The sequence below is a fragment of the Eubalaena glacialis genome, chromosome 8 (assembly GCF_028564815.1).
Source record: "Eubalaena glacialis isolate mEubGla1 chromosome 8, mEubGla1.1.hap2.+ XY, whole genome shotgun sequence".
NCBI lineage: Eukaryota > Metazoa > Chordata > Mammalia > Artiodactyla > Balaenidae > Eubalaena > Eubalaena glacialis.
Genome location: NC_083723.1, coordinates 83,775,866 through 83,794,129, shown reverse-complemented (window position 1 = coordinate 83,794,129; position 18,264 = coordinate 83,775,866). Strand labels below are relative to the sequence as shown.

The 18,264-nt window shown below is 38.0% G+C and overlaps 1 protein-coding gene across 5 annotated transcripts in view; it reads right to left on the bottom strand.

Annotated features, from left to right (window-relative positions):
* AVL9 (AVL9 cell migration associated) overlaps positions 1-18,264 on the bottom strand; it is a 66,593-nt gene that overhangs the window by 15,577 nt on the left and 32,752 nt on the right. For all 5 annotated transcript variants that reach the window (XR_009701863.1, XR_009701862.1, XM_061198654.1 and 2 more), the window contains exons 9-12: positions 17,771-17,840; positions 9,897-10,435; positions 2,970-3,104; positions 1,135-1,354 (exon numbers count right to left, since the gene is read on the bottom strand). Coding sequence is in view for 3 of the 5 variants with exons in the window: in XM_061198654.1 (XP_061054637.1) it covers positions 1,135-1,354; positions 2,970-3,104; positions 9,897-10,435; positions 17,771-17,840 (964 nt within the window). In the remaining 2 variants the exon portion in view is untranslated. The remainder of the gene's footprint in view (positions 1-1,134; positions 1,355-2,969; positions 3,105-9,896; positions 10,436-17,770; positions 17,841-18,264) is intronic.

The window sequence follows — 18,264 nt, the reverse complement described above, 5'->3', positions numbered from 1 at the left end:
AAGTAAATTAATTACTCAGGAAGCTACATGGCTGGTGGAGACTTGGGTTTTCTTACTAGATAAACTGAATGATTCTGGGTTAGAGGATTTAATTTTGGGGTCTCAGCTGCTACAACTATAGAAGAGACAGACATTAAAAAAAAAAATCCCATTAGCAAATAAGGAGTCGCTCCGTTAGCTTTCCTAACGAATGAAGAACATGCCCGAAGCCTGGGTTTAAAACTATATATACTATGTGAAGAACTAACCTGGAAGGTGGCAGTGGTGAGGTTGATTTAAAAATACTAACACAACAATGTGAAGGTACTTAATGTCACTGTGGAATGATACACTCATAAATGGTTACGATGGTAAATTTTAGGTTATGTGGATTCCACTACATTTTTTTAAAAAGCAACTGCAAAATAGTTGGATAACTGAAAAGAAGGAAAAACAAAAGCTCTATACTCTTTTAACACCACCACCACTAAAGCTACTGAATATATGCTAAGTGTCCAGGGTGGTAGGTGTCCATGGTGTGAGAGCTCATTGCAGAGCTTCATTTTCTCCTTGTATATATTCTTTTCTATGGGGAATGAGATAATTTTAACTCAGGAGTGATTCTATGTTTGCCTGTTCCATTTTAACCACTTAATAGGGATAAAATTTCTCAGAATGGGGGATAAATTTGAAGGTCTAATCACTCAGAATGTGATTTTCAATGATTTCTATTTTTTATATTTCTCTTTTCACCCATTATATATCTTAACATGTAAGCAGTGTTTATAAATAGCACTCAAATACTGATATATCCTTCCATATGGTGGAATACTAAGGGGCCATGTAAAAAGTGATGAAGATCTGCACTTACTCTCTTGATAATATGTTTATGTTTCTATTATAAAGAAAAACTAAGTTATAAAAAACATGAAAAATGGGATCCATGTTTGTAAAAGGACTACCACAAATACCACAAAACTAAAATCCAAAACACAGGCTTAGAAAAAGGTCTAGAAGGATATAAAGTACTTAAAATGCAAAGAGTAGTTAAGTCTGTATAAGGGAGTGACAGGTAATTTTTCATAAACTTGTTTCTTATGCAATTCAAAACACTGTAAGAGTTACAAAATGAGAAAGAGGCTGTGAGCTCCTTACCTAACTGCAGTGTGGCAGCCAGCAGTGCATGGATGTAGACTGCAAACTGGGCTCGAATCCATTCGTCACCTCCCTCCCAGCCCGTGCCATCCAGGAAGACATCATCCCGGTTCTCGGTCACATGCCTCACTAGGTAATCTGAGAACCTTAGGTCTGCAGTGGTTGGGTTAAGCAGCTTCCTGAGTTCTGGATCATGGATCTGGATCAGAGCTTCTTCTACCTAGAGGGTACCCAGGTATAAGTCAGAGTCTGGGCATTCACGCAGATATCCATGCCACACTTTAAAGAGTAACTACTGGGGAGTTGGAGCTGGAAATAAAAAATATGAATAACAGCATTCTCAAAAGGTGAGCCTAAGAAAGAGACAGGTTTTTTACACTGAAGTTTTTTTTTTCTTTCACTATTTTAAAAATGCTCATTTTCTGTTCTTAGAAAATATATGCATAAATATTTAATCTTGAATTATAAAAGTAATTCATGTTGACTAAATATTTTGGAAAATATAGAAATGTATAGTTAAAATCACCTTTATCACATAAACAGAAATGAATACAATTAAATATAATTCCTAAAAATTTTTCCTTTGATTGCACAGATACTTTGGAATATTTTTATTATGTAATACTTGATACAGAAAGAAATATATGTAACTTACAGGTTAGTTTTAAAGTATAATAATAAAACAAATACCCATGAACTTGCCAACCAACTTCAGAGCTAGAATGTAACCAATAATGTTGAGAAAACTCTGTGGTCCTCCCATCTGTATTCTCCTGCCTTGGAAAGTATATGTATTTTTCTCCCTCAAAATTGGGATACATATAGCTTTGAATCCCAGATTTTTCATTTATTGTATTATAAACGTTTTCCCAGGAAGCACATTCTGGTACTTTCTGTTAGAAACTACAAAAACCTTAGGGTGGCCGAAATCACCCTCACACATTTGTAAAATTAATTGTAAAACTGAACAAATTATTTAAATTTCTTACATATTAATAAGATGTCAAATATTTATCTCTAGTTCCTTCCTTTTGATATCGGGGCATATTAAACAAGCTAGAAGTATTTAAAATATTTATATGATAAACACATTTTAATTGTGAGACTGTAGTAGGACCAGATTGCCTAGGTAGGAATCCTGGCTCATCCAGTTAGTAGCTGTCTGATCTCTCTGTTCCTTAGCTTCTGCAGGTGTAATACAGACAGTAACAATGCCTATTTCAAAGGTTGTTATGAAAACCAGACCAGTTCATATACCTAAGGCGCTTAGGATGCATGGCAAAGGAAGCAATTATTACCACGATTAGTATTATTACTATGCCCCAAATTCCAATTAAGAAAGAAAGAATCAGAAAGAGAAAAACAAATACCATATGCTAACACATATATATGGAATCTAAAAAAAAAAAAAGATTCTGAAGAACCTAGGGGCAGGACAGGAATAAAGACACAGACGTAGAGAATGGACTTGAGGACATGGGGAGGGGGAAGGGTAAGCTGGGACGAAGTGAGAGAGTGGCATGGACATATATACACTACCAAATGTAAAATAGATAGCTAATGGGAAGCAGCCGCATAGCACAGGGAGATCAGCTTGGTGCTTTGTGACCACCTAGAGGGGTGGGATAGGGAGGGTGGGAGGGAGACGCAAGAGGGAGGAGATATGGGGATATACGTATATGTACAGCTGATTCACTTTGTTATAAAGCAGAAACTAACACACCACTGTAAAGCAATTATACTCCAATAAAGATGTTAAAAAAAAAAGAAAAACAAAAAGAAAGAAGGAAAACAGACCAGTGGTGGCAAGGACCCACACTCATATGTAAACCTACTTCCACAATGGCATCACTGAGGTGTTTCTGTTGTCGAAAAAGGATGTTAGTAGCTCCAGCAACAAATCCTCGAATGGTGACATCAGAGAGAAGATGATGCTGCTGCAATGCCATATAAGGCAAACACAGATACCCCTATGAATTACAAGAGTAACAGAAAATATTAGAAAAGTAATGGAACAGCCACGTCTCTCCTCAAGCCTAGAGAGCGAATAGTAGAAAAAAAACTCCCCATCTTTCCCCAACCCCACACCATTCCTAACACAGCTGATCTTTGACTCAATACAATAATATTCCAAAAATAACAACCATAGGTCCTGACTGTATTAAGGCCAGTTAATTGCTAAGCTTCTCCATGAATGGTCAATCTTGGCAAAGTGGTCTACCATGAAGGTTGTCTTACTTGACCACTTTGTTCCTCAGTTCAACTTAAAAGCCTCCACTGTAACTAACAAACCGAATTTTTTTTCATTTAGGAAATGAAGTATTAAGCCCATTAAAAAGTATGTTGTTTAGTAGAAATCTGTTTGTTCTTCCAGTAAAATTTTAAAAAACATGCATTTGCACATAACCAGCGAAATACTACTATAAGAATAGCAAACACTGCATAGCAATTATTTTACTGTCCTATTGTTTAAAATTATGCAACAGTATTTCAAGACACTTGCTACTAAATGTTTAAAGCACAAATGACAGTGGCAGTAGTGTATTTAGTTACTTTCCATTTGAATTGCATTTGAAAATACCATTGCCCTGAAAATTATACTTTAACCACCAAGCCACAGCAGGGAGTTAAGTGTACAGAAAGCAGCCTATATCCTGAAAATAAAGGTGTTAGCACTAGAGTGATGCACTGAAGGAGGAAATGGAATTTCTGCTGAAAGATTCTATATCAAGATAGATTTCCAACTAGTGGCACAATTTGCATGTGAAGGCAGGAGGGAGGACTTGCTGAAACCCTGAATTTGTTTCAATCAAGTTTGATGACAGTTTTATTCATTTATTTTTTACTCTCACCTTTTTTTAAGAAACACTGACTATAGTTATCTGGATAGTGTCTTGTTTCCCTCACGAGACGAATTTCTCGGAGGGCAGGAGACACCCCTTCTGCTACTGCATGTCCTTCCGTGCATCTACCATCTGCCTTGTACCTCACAGCTGGTTGTTATATACTTAACATGAGAGAAGACTTCCAAAAGTTGGAATATATGTCTAGAAACCTGGTTTTATTCTTCTTCTTGACAGTGTCTTCCTCTGCTCTATAATACGCCAACTAACAGAAGCAGCAAAAATAAATCTATGTCTATGCATTAGACATATTCAGTATATAGTGCTTCTCAACCCACACCCTCTTGTGACTAAAGGTGGAAAGGACCCCTGGTCCTTATGCCAAATCACTCAAACAGCTGGTGCAAGGCTCACAGGTCATGCTTTACTTTGTGTGCTATGTATTAAAAACAACAGGCTCCCTGCTCCCCAACTACCTGTTTCTAAACATAAATACTACAGTCCTGAATGCTCTTTCAAACTTGATATGGACCCCAGAATACCCTACTCCCCCAACTAGGCCTGAGAATCCTTCTTGATAAAGGCACTCTCAGAACTGCCAATTTTTACAAAGATTGATTTAATTGCTCATAGTATTGCATTTCATAATTGATTCTGTTAGAGAAGAAAAGTCTACTGTCAACAGCGGAATTCTTGGCTAAGTCTATAACAGCATGAAAACTAAGAATGTGTTTTTTTAAAAAAATCAATAGTTCAAAGCTTTTTAAAAAAATGAAAAAAATATTCCCTAAAATATTATACATATATATATTCTTTGACCCAGCATTTTACTTCTTGTAATTTATCCTACAGATACACCCGTTGATGTGTGAGATTTGTAAAAAGTTATTTATTGCAGCATTGCTTATCATTGCAAAAGACAGGAACCCTAACTACTCATGAACAGGGCAATGAATAAGTGTTCTTCTATATGATGGAACACATTGCAGCGAGTGATGAAGTTCATCTCCAAGGAATATTTTGCTTAAAAAAAAAAAAAAAAAAAAAAAAGACATCGATAAGGTTGGTTGCCACTGGAGAGAGCAACTGAATAGCAGGGGATGGAATGAGAGAGACTTTTTATTATAGATGCTTTGGAACCTTTTGAATATTGAACCATGTGAAAGTATTACATATTTATAAAGTTATTTTAAAGAGTAGATCAAAATGGCCTTAAAATTTTGCCATCATTACTTTTAACGATGGTCAATTTAGCCTAAATCTTTTAAAGGTCTTCAGTGTCTGGTGGCAGCAAGAGCCTGGGTACTTTCACATAGAGCAGCCTCTACACCCAAACTCACCATGGCTTTCCACTTTTCTAGGATGCTTTAACTTCCACATTTGGAGCTGCAGTATATAACGGTTTAAAAAAAAAAAAAAAGAAAATTGAAGAGATATTTGCACACCTATGTTCACAGCCACACTACTCAAAATAGCCAAAATGTAGAAGCAACCCATATGTCCATCGATGGATAAATGGATAAAGAAAATGTGGTATATACGTACAACAGAATATTATTCAGCCTTGAGAAGGAAGGAAATCCTATCATATGCTACAACATGGATGAACCTTGAGGACATTATGTTAACTGAAACAGGACAGTCACAAAAAGATAAATGCTGTATTATGATTCCACTTATGTAAGGTATTTTAAAGTAGTCAAGTTCATGGAAACAATGATGGGTGCCAAGGGCTGGGGTGAGGGCAGAATGGGGAGTTGTGGTTTAAAGGTTATAGAGTTTCAGTTTTGCAAGATGAGAAAGTTCTAGACATCTGTAGTACAACCATGAGAATACACTTAACACCAGTGAATTGTGCACTTAAAAATGGTAGAGATGGGGCTTCCCTCGTGGCGCAGTGGTTAAGAATCCGCCGGCCAATGCAGGGGACACGGGTTCGAGCCCTGGTCTGGGAAGATCCCACATGCCGCAAAGCAACTAAGCCTGTGTACCACAACCACTAAAGCCTGAGCTCTAGAGCCTGTGAGCCACAACTACTGAGCCCACGTGCCACAACTACTGAAGCCCGTGTCCCTAGAGCCCGTGCTCCACAACAAGAGAAGCCACTGCAATGTGAAGCCCACGCACCACAATGAAGAGTAGCCCCCGCTCGCCGCAACTAAAGAAAGCCTGCGCACAGCAACAAAGACCCAACGCAGCCAAAAATAAATTAAAAAATAAAAATAAATCTTAAAAAAATGGTAAAGATAAATCTTATGTTGTTTTTTTTAAACCACAATTAAAACTAAAAAACAAATAACATCAAAAAACACACCTCAGCTTGGTAAATCTGGCAAACCTGTTGTGAGCTGATCTGCTAGAGAGCTGCAAAAGCATAGTGCCTTCTCCATTGCGACTTGGGAAGGGCTACAATGCCATCAGGACCAACTGCCATTTTCTCATCTCTCCTCTGTTCAGGGATGATAAGCATGTTCATGAACTGGAAGCCTCCATACTGCAGGGATGTCAGTTCTCTCCAAAATTTTATCGAGCGTTTAAAGGTAATCTCTCAAAATCTCAACCTGTGTGAGTGAGAACTTAAGTTGATCCTAAAATTAATGTGGAAATGCAAAGGGCTAAGAAACTCCTGAAGAACAACAGCAAGAGGGGAAGCCTTTTCTCTTCCTGACACGACATACATGGTAATTAACACAGTGCAGGACTGACACAGGGATAGACAGATACACCAATGAAACAACAAAAAACACAGAGACAGACTCCTTTTCTCAACCGTACACAAAAATTAATTCCAGGTAGATAAAACCCAAAATGTGAAAGTCAAAACTACAAAGCTTTAAGTCCCACAAATCAGTGACAACAAGGGAAACAATCCAGAAGCTTTGAAGAATTACTACACAAAGGGAAATCCAAATGGTTAAGAAGAACATGAAAAGATGCTCAACCTCAATAGTGACTACTGAAAAAAAATTACAAACTAAGAGCCAGAAGGTACTATCAGATTGGCTAAATATTAGGAAGTTTGACAATAACAAGTGTTGGTAAGAACGTGAAACAATGGGAACTCTTAACCACTGCTATGGGAATGTAAACTGTCACAACCACTTTAGAAAACAGTTTGGAATTATTCTAGTAAAGCTAGCATACCCATACCCTGTAATCCAGTATTCCCACTTCTAGGTACTGAATCCTAAAGAAATGCTTGCATGTATACAGCCAAGATTTCTGAATAAGAATTTCATAGAAGCATTATTTGTAGTAGCCAGAAATTGGAAACAATGTAGATGTCCATCCACAGAATTCGTAAGCTGCAGAATAGCTGAAAACAGAAAACTACAGAGGAATAATAATACACAACTTCATGCAAAATTACAGATGAAACTAAAAACAATGTTGAGAGGAAAAAGAAAAAGTATAGTGCCACTTAAATAAAACTAAAAAAACATGCATCCATTACTTTTTAGCTAGTCACAAGTTATTTGTAGGTTCCCTAAATTTGAATATGATACTCTGTAAGCAAGCAAACCAAATATAAACTCAGAAGCAATACATAAAGCAGTTTAATACATGTGGCAGAAAAAAATTTTGGTTTCCAACTACATATACTTTTAATTCTTTCATATATTTGTTTTACTAAAACAGTTACAAATTGTGGGCTTCCCTGGTGGTGCAGTGATTAAGAATCCTCCTGCCAATGCAGGGGACACAGGTTTGAGCCCTGGTCCAGGAAGATCCCACATGCCATGGAGCCACTAAGCCCGTGCGCCACAACTACTGAGCCTACACTCCAGAGCCCGTGAGCCACAACTACTGAGCCCACATGCCACAACTACTGAAGCCCACGCACCTAGAGCCCATGCTCCTCAACAAGAGAAGCCACCGCAATGAGAAGCCCACGCACCACAACAAAGAGTAGCCCCCGCTCGCCACAAATAGAGAAACCCCACGTGCGGCAATGAAGACCCAACACAGCCAAAAATAAATAAATAAATAATTTTTTTTAAGAAAAAAGATGCTTTTTAACCTAGTTCTTCTGTACAAGTATTTTTAACATCTTCAAGAGAAAAAAAGAAAAAGCCTAAAGGCAATTCACTTTTAAGTATATTCCGTATTTGAAAGCTACTGACATGAAAGAATCAGCAATTGTATTTGAAACTGTGATTAAACAAGTTAGATTTGAATCATTACACAATAAAACATAAAACCAAAAAAAAAGTTTAATTTACCATAATGATGGTGGTAAGCCCATCATATATGCAGTACTGGTATAATGGACACAAAAAGAATATTCTGCCAAACAGTTTATTAACAGCACACAGAACACATTACCATTGCTTTAATTCAGCAACCTGGCAGACAAAAACAAAATCCCTCCCTCTTGATATCTCCACAGTGATAAAAATTAGAGTGGGTGGGTGAAGCAGCAAAGTAAGGGCTCCAAAAAGTATAGGCAGTCATGACACTCACAAATGAGTTCAGAAAACCCACAATTTGTGGCTATTGAGTATACTCAGTAGTTTGAGAGCCCTGAGTTTTCTCCCCAGGCTCCTGAATCCCAGTTTTAAGAAAATGTGCATTAGTTCAATCATGAAACCAATTAAGATAATTTCAGCATCCCCTAACAGGTCACAAAATGAACAAAGACAGCATTTTCTGTTAACTATTCAGCAACACTGACTTGGGGCAACTACTTATTTGTAAAACTGAATAAACCCAGAAAGAATTTATCATATAGTGGAAATACATGTTCAAGTCAATACTATCCATTTTCTTTTACTTCAGGCATAAAGGAAGGTATTTACAGAAAACATAAAACATTGCTCTAGTTGCTGGACAGATGTATCTGTCTTTCATGGTAGATTGCAAGACCATGGTTGCAAGAATTTAGAACCTAGTACGAGCCTAGCACATAGGAAGGCAATAAATACTTTCTGACTAAAAAATGAAACGGGGGACTTCGCTGGTGGCACAGTGGTTAAGAATCCGCTTGCCAATACAGGGGACACTGGTTCGATCCCTGGTCCGAGAAGATTCCACATAGCGTGGAGCAGCTAAGCCCATCTGCCACAACTACTGAAGGCCGTGCGCTTACAGCCCGTGCTCCACAGCAAGAGAACCCACTGCAATGAGAAACCCACGCACCACAATGAAGAATAGCCCCTACTCGCTGCAACTAGAGAAAGCCTGCGCACATTAGTGAAGACCCAATGCAGCCAAAAATAAATAAATAAATAAATAAATTTTATTTAAAAAAAAAAAATGGGATTTTTTTCTTCTGCTCTATTTTGAAAAATAATTCATGAACGGCAATAAAATAAGGAGTTTCTCCTGAGAAACTCCTGAGTAGGATGAAAAATCAAAAAAAACCAAATGTCGCTTCCAGAATCCTAAATATTGCTGACATTAAGAAATGATATCCTAGGACACAAGATGCTGGCTCAAAGATTCAATTTGATTTACTACGTTGTGTTTAAGTTAAATCACAAATACATTTTGAATGTTTTTTCATAAAAAGATTAAAAAATAGTTTTTAGGGCAAGTTAACCAAAACACTGTATTATATCTACGAGGGGTACTAATATTTAAGTTAGCCATCTAAGCTTTTTTGTTCTTACAAAATTGTAGCTTTTGGAATTGTCGTATTTTAATATACATTCATTTAATGTAATCAAGACTGCCTCCTCCCCCACCAAAGATAAACCTGAATAATTAAAAACAGACCAAATACAGTGATTGGTGACCTCAAAATCCCCTGAATTAATTCTCTGTAGCCTTACACTATGGTCACAGATGCCACAGCACTGTGTATTTTACAGTCAAAGAAAAATTTTCAGACTGAAAATGTGTTTAACACTAAAAGTTAAATTCTAAAAGGATTTTGTTATATCCTTAAGGGCCTTAATAAAGGATTTTAAACCCTACCTTTGTGAAGATGGCCAGGGGCATGCCATACTGGTCCTCTTCCAAACCGGAAATTAGCCCTGGTATCAGGACTACCTGGCCTGTGTTAGCTTGAGGTTGTACAGTAATCGGAGGACTGTCTGAGAGCAAAGACTCCTTTGGAAATGAGTCTGTCTGTTCCGATCCCACCTGTTCTCTTTCTTTCAAGGAGGAGTCCTCTAAGACACTAGGATCCAAGGTCTCCCAGTCACTTTCTGAAGACTCTGGAGATGGGCGAGAAGGAGGTTTCAAATATTGATTGCTGTCATTGGGTTCCTGTCCTTCACTGTTCTCATCGTCTACCTGGAACAAAGGTTCTTCAGTCTTGATGGCAGCATCTCTTCCATGGTTTCCCATCATGATTTTCTCGACAGTTCCCAAGTTGGTATTTGAAATGTCAGGAGTAGGCATAGAAACAAATTCATCTTCAGGGGGATTACTTTCTTGAAGCCCAACATCTTCAGACATACTCTTTCGGGGTCTATACTGAGAACTATCACTGAGACCATGTTCAATCATGCCTAAAACATACAATATTGGAGAATAGTTTGGCTTATAATAAGGTAAAGGAAAAACAAGAGTTGTATATTCTGCTTTAAATAGTGGAACTCCCTTGAAGTAAGTCAGAAAGGGAAATACAAATATCATATATTAACGCATATATGTGGAATCTAGAAAAATGGTACACATGAACCAGTTTGCAAGGCGGAAGTAGAGACACAGATGTAGACAACAAATGTATGGACACCAAGGGGGGAACGTGGGACGTGGGGGTGGTGGTGGGATGAATTGGGAGATTGGGATTGACATGTATACACTAATATGTACAAAGTAGATAACTAATAAGAACCTGCTGTATAAAAAAATGAATAAAATAAAATTTTAAAAAAATACAAACAAAAGAGTGGAACTCTCCTATAAAAATTTTAATAAGCTATGCTTGCACAAATTTCAATGAGAAAAAAAGAGAACAGAGAGCAGAAGCAAGAAGAACTACAATCCTGCAGCCTGTGGAACAAAAACTACATTCATAGATAGACAAGATGAAAAGGCAGAGGGCTATGTACCGCATGAAGGAACAAAATAAAACCCCAGAAAAACAACTAAATGAAGTGGAGATAGGCAACCTTCCAGAAAAAGAATTCAGAATAATGATAGTGAAGGTGATCCAGGACCTCAGAAAAAGAATGGAGGCAAAGATCAAGAAGATGCAAGAAATGGTTAACAAAGACCTAGAAGAACTAAGGAGCAAACAAACAGAGATAAACAATACAATAACTGAAATGAAAAGTACACTAGAAGGAATCAATAGAATAACTGAGGCAGAAGAACGGATAAGTGACCTGGAAGACGGAATGGTGGAATTCACTGCTGTGGAACAGAATAAAGAAAAAAGAATGAAAAGAAATGAAGACAGCCTAAGAGACCTCTGGGACAACATTAAACGCAATAACATTCGCATAATAGGGGTCCCAGAAGGAGAAGAGAGAGAGAAGGACCTGAAAAAATACCTGAAGAAACTATAGTCGAAAACTTCCCTAACATGGGAAAGGAAATAGCCACCCAAGTCCAGGAAGCGCAGAGAGTCCCATACAGGATAAACCCAAGGAGAAACATGCCGAGACAAATAGTAATCAAATTGGCAAAAATTAAAGACAAAGAAAAATTATTGAAAGCAGCAAGGGAAAAACAACAAATAACATACAAGGGAACCCCCATAAGGTTAACAGCTGATTTCTCAGAAGAAACTCTACAAGCCAGAAGGGAGTGGCATGACATATTTAAAGTGATGAAAGGGAAGAACCTACAACCAAGATTACTCTACCTGGCAAGGATCTCATTCAGATTCAATGGAAAAATCAAAAGCTTTACAGACAGGCAAAAGCTAAGAGATTTCAGCACCACCAAACCAGCTCAACAACAAATGCTAAAGGAACTTCTCTAAGTGGGAAACACAAGAGAAGAAAAGGACTTACAGAACAAACCCAAAACAATTAAGAAAATGGTAATAGGAACATACATATTGATAATTACCTTAAACATGAATGGACTAAATGTTCCAACCAAAAGACACAGGCTCGCTGAATGGATACAAAAATAAGACCCATATATATGATGTCTACAAGAGACCCACTTCAGACCTAGGGACACATACAGACTGAAAGTGAGGGGATGGAAAAAGATATTCCATGCAAATGGAAATCAAAAGAAAGCTGGAGTAGCAATACTCATATCAGATAAAATAGACTTTAAAATAAAGAATGTTACAAGAGACAAGGAAGGACACTACATAATGATCAAGGGACAAATCCAAGAAAAAGATATAATAATTATAAATATATATGCACCCAAAATAGGAGCACCTCAATACATAAGGCAACTGCTAACAGCTATAAAAGAGGAAATCGACAGTAACACAGAAATAGTGGGGGACTTTAACACCTCACTTACACCAATGGACAGATCATCCAGACAGAAAATTAATAAGGAAACACAAGCTTTAAATGACACAATAGACCAGATAGATTTAATTGATATTTATAGGACATTCCATCCAAAAACAGCAGATTACACTTTCTTCTCAAGTGCGGATGGAACATTCTCCAGGATAGATCACATCTTGGGTCACAAATCAAGCCTCAGTAAATTTAAGAAAATTGAAATCATATCAAGCATCTTTTCTGACCACAACGCTATGAGATTAGAAATCAATTACAGGGAAAAAAATATAAAAAACACAAACACATGGAGGCTAAACAATACGTTACTAAATAACCAAGAGATCAGTGAAGAAATCAAAGAGGAAATCAAAAAACACCTAGAGACACATGACAATGAAAACACAACGATCCAAAACCCATGGGATGCAGCAAAAGCAGTTCTAAGAGTGAAGTTTATAGCAATACAAGCCTACCTCAAGAAACAAGAAACGGGCTTCCCTGGTGGCACAGTGGTTGAGAGTCCGCCTCCCAGTGCAGGGGACATGGGTTCAAGCCCTGGTCCGGGAAGATCCCACATGCCACAGAGTAACTAAACCCGTGTGCCACAATTACCGAGGCTGCGCTCTAGAGCCCATGAGCCAGAACTACTGAAGCCCATGCGCCTAGAGCCTGTGCTCCGCAACAAGAGAAGCCACCACAATGAGAAGCCCGCGCACCGCAACGACGAGTAGGCCACGCTCACCGCAACTAGAGAAAGCCCGCGCGCAGCAACGAAGACCCAACGTAGCCAAAAATAAATAAAATAAATAAATTTATTAAAAAAAAAAAAAGAAACAAGAAACATCTCAAATAAAAAAATCTAACCTTACACCTAAAGGAATTAGAGAAAGAAGAACAAACAAAACCCAAAGTTAGCAGAAGGAAAGAAATCATACAGATCAGAGCAGAAATAAATGAAATAGAAACAAAGAAAACAACAGCAGAGATCAAAAAAACTAAAAGCTGGTTCTTTGAGAAGATAAACAAAATTGATAAGCCATTAGCCAGACTCATCAAGAAAAAGAGGGAGAGGACTCAAATCAATAAAATCAGAAATGAAAAAGGAGATGTTACAACAGACACTGCAGAAATACAAAGCATCCCAACACACTACTACAAGCAACTCTATGCCAATAAAATGGACAACCTGGAAGAAATGGACAAATTCTTAGAAAGGTATAACCTTCCAAGACTGAACCAGGAAGAAACAGAAAATATGAACAGACCAATCACAAGTAATGAAATTGAAACTGTGATTAAAAATCTTCCAACTAACACAAGTCCAGGATCAGATGGCTTCACAGGTGAATTCTATCAAACATTTAGAGAAGAGCTAACACCCACCCTTCTCAAACTCTTCCAAAAAATTGCAGAGGAAGGAACACTCCCAAACTCATTCTACGAAGCCACCATCACCCTGATACCAAAACCAGACAAAGATACTACAAAAAAAGAAAATTACAGACCAATATCACTGATGAATATAGATGCAAAAATCCTCAACAAAATACTAGCAAACAGAATCCAACAACACATTAAAAGGATGTTAAGTGATCAACACCCCCATGATCAAGTGGGATTTATCCGAGGGATGCAAGGATTCTTCAATATATGCAAATCAATCAATGTGATACACCACATTAACAAGTTGAAGAATAAAAACCATATGATCATCCCAATAGACGCAGTAAAAGCTTTTGACAAAATTCAACACCCATTTATGATAAAAACTCTCCAGAAAGTGGGCATAGAGGGAACCTACCTCAACATAATAAAGTCCATATATGACAAACCCACAACAAATATCATTCTCAATGGTGAGAAACTGAAAGCATTTCCTCTATGATCAGGAACAGGACAAGGATGTCCACTCTCGCCACTATTATTCAACATAGTTTTGGAAGTCCTAGCCATGGCAATCAGAGAAGAAAAAGAAATAAAAGGAATACAAATTGGAAAAGAAGTAAAACTGTCACTGTTTGCAGATGACATGATACTATACATAGAGAATCCTAAAGATGTCACCAGAAAACTACTAGAGCTAATCAATGAATTTGATAAAGTTGCAGGATACAAAATTAATGCACAGAAATCTCTTGCATTCCTATACACTAATTATGAAAAACCTGAAAGAGAAATTATGGAAACACTCCCATTTACCATTGCAACAAAAAGAATAAAATACCTAGGAATAAACCTACCTAAGGAGACAAAAGACCTGTATGCAGAAAACTATAAGACACTGATGAAAGAAATTAAAGATGATACAAACAGATGGAGAGATATACCATGTTCTTGGATTGGAAGAATCAATAATGTGTAAATGACTATACTCCCCAAAGCAATCTACAGATTCAATGCAACCCCTATCAAATTACTAATGGCATTTTTTACAGAACTAGAACAAAAAAATCTTAAAATTTGTATGGAGACACAAAAGACTCCGAATAGCCAAAGCAGTCTTGAGGGAAAAAAAAACAGAGCTGGAGGAATCAGACTCTCTGACTTCAGACTATACTACAAAGCTACAGTAATCAAGACAATATGGTACTGGCACAGAAACAGAAATATAGATCAATGGAACAGGATAGAAAGCCCAGAGATAAATCCATGCAGCTATAGTCAACTAATCTATGACAAAGGAGGCAAGGATATTCAATGGAGAAAAGACAGTCTCTTCAATAAGTGGTGCTGGGAAAACTGGGCAGCTGCATGTAAAAGAATGAAATTAGAACACTCCCTAACACCATACACAAAAATAAACTCAAAATGGATTAGAGACCTAAATGTAAGACCGGACACTATAAAACTCTCAGAGGAAAACATAGGAAGAACACTCTTTGACATAAATCACAGCAAGATCTTTTTTTGATCCACCTCCTAGAGTAATGGAAATAAAAACAAAAATAAATAAATGGGACCTAATGAAACTTAAAAGCTTTTGCACAGCAAAGGAAACCACAAGCAAGACAAAGAGACAATCCTCAGAATGGGAGAAAATATTTGCAAATGAATCAATGGACAAAGGATTAATCTCTAAAATATATAAATAGTTCATGCAGCTCAATATTAAAAATATGAACAACCCAATCCAAAAATGGGCAGAAGATCTAAATAGCCATTTCTCCAAAGAAGACATACAGATGGCCAAGAAGCACATGAAAAGCTGCTCAACATCACTAATTATTAGAGAAATGCAAATCAAAACTACAATGAGGTACCACCTCACACCAGTTAGCATGGGCATCATCAGAAAAACTACAAACAACAAATGCTGGAGAGGGTGTGGAGAAAAGGGAACCCTCTTGCACTGTTGGTAGGAATGTAAATTGATACAGCCATTATGGAGAACAGTATGGAGGTTCCTTTAAAAATTAAAAATAGAATTACCATATGACCCAGCAATCCCACTCCTGGGCATATACCCAGAGAAAACCATAATTCAAAAAGACACATGCACCCCAATGTTCACTGCATCACTATTTACAATAGCCAGGACATGGAAGCAACCTAAATGCCCATCGACAGACGAATGGATAAAGAAGATGTGGTACATATATACAACGGAATATTACTAAGCCATAAAAAGGAACGAAATTGGGTCATTTGTAGAGACGTGGATGGACTTAGAGACTGTCATACAGAGTGAAGTAAGTCAGAAAAAGAAAAACATATTGTATATTAACGCATATATGTGGAACCTAGAAAAATGGTGCAGATGAACCGGTTTGCAGGGCAGAAATAGAGACACAGTTGTAGAGGACAAATGTATGGACACCAAGGGGGGAAAGTGGCAGGGGGGTGGGGTGGTGGTGTGATGAATTGGGCGATTGGGATTGACACGTATACACTGATGTGTATAAAACGGATAACTAATAAGAAACTGCTGTATAAAAAAATAAATTCCAAAAAAATGGAGAGAGAAAAGAAAATCTCAGACAAAAGAGAAACCTATTGCCAAAGTGAAAATGTCAGGGAACTAGATCCCACATGCCACAGCTAATAGATTCCCCCATGTCGCTTCCCTGGTGCCACAGTGGTTAAGAATCCATCTGCCAATGCAGGGGACACGGGTTTGAGCCCTGGTCCAGGAAGATCCCACATGCCATGGAGCAACTAAGCCCATGTGCCACAAGTACTGAGCCTGCGCTCTAGAACCCGTGAGCCACAACTACTGAAGCCTGTGTACCTAGAGACTGTGCTCTGCAACAAGAGATGCCACTGCAATGAGAAGCCCGTGCACCACAACGAAGAGTAGCCCCCACTCACCACAACTAGAGAAAGCCCATGCGCAGCAACGAAGACCCAACACAGCCAAAAATAAAATAAATAAAGAAAAAATAAATTTATTAAAAAAAAAAAAGATTACCCCATGTCGCAACTAAAAGATCTCGTGTGCCACAACGAAGATCCAACGTGATGCAACTAAGACCCAGTGCAGCCGAATATATAAATAAATATCTTTTAAAAAAATAAAAAATAAACTTCTGGAGAAAAAAAAAATAGAATGGTAACCCTAACCACTTTTTCCTTGGAAAATTTTTATCATTCAAAGGTCCAGGGACTTCTCTGGTGGAGCAGTGGTTAAAAATCCGCGTGCCAGTGCAGGGGACATGGGGTTGAGCCCTGGTCAAGGAAGATCCCACATGCCGTGGAGCAACTAAGCCCATGTGCCACAACTACTGAGCCTGCGCTCTAGAGCCTGCGAGCCACAACTACTGAAGCCTGCGTGCCTAGAGCCAATGCTCTGCAATAAGAGAAGCCACTGCAATGAGAAGCCTGTGCACCACAACGAAGATTAACCCCTGCTCACCACAACTAGAGAAAGCCCGCGGGTAGCAACAAAGACCCAATGCAGTCAAAAATAAATAAGTATATATACTAATATGTATAAAATAGATAACTAATAAGAACCTGCTGTATAAAAAATAAAATTCAAAAAAATAAAAATAAATTAATATTAAAAAAAAAAGTCCAGGACTGGGCTTCCTTGGTGGTACAGTGGTTAAGAATCCGCCTGCTAATGCAGGGGACACGGGTTCAAGCCCTGGTCCAGAAAGATTCCCCCATGCCGCCGAGCAACTAAGCCCGGCGCCACAACTACTGAGTCCATGTGCCCAACTACTGAAGCTCGTGCGCCTAGAGCCATGCTCTGCAACAAGAGAAGCCACCGCAATGATAAGCCCACGCACCGCAACAAAGCATAGCCCCCGCTCACCGCAACGAAGCGTAGCCCCCGCTCGCCGCAACTAAAGAAAGGTCGCGCGCAGCAACAAAGACCCAATGCAGCCAAAAATAAACAAATAAATTAATTAAAACAAAAAAAGGTCCAGGACAAATTAAAAAAAGAAAGAGTAGAAACTGCTACGCTCTTACCTGGAAAAAGGGATAACACCGTCATCAGGGCACCCACCAATTTATTCACTGGAGAAATATAAAAGAGAACCTGAAATGGAGTCAATCAAAATTAAATCAGAAAATCCGTGAGTCCACAATGATATTTTAAAACAAGAAAAAAGAAAAAAAGGGAGAGGGGAAAACTCTTCTTTACAGAAGTATAACAGCTAATACATACAGAATTTATGATAGAATCAGAAAATCACCAAGCATCTATCATGGTTCAGGTAAAAATTACCAATGGATGCTAAAACTACTGTGAAAGGTTGTTGGGTAACAGGATATCCACATACCTTCAAATTTATCAACCCACAGTTTACCTATTAATTGCAAAGAGAAAAAACAAGTACCTAATTTGAAGAAACCTGGCAACCACCACCTGAATCAGATCATCAAATTTCACATTGCCAATAATAATACAAACAGTTATGGGGCTCCTGTTGTGATGCCCCAAGAAGGACACACCACCACCT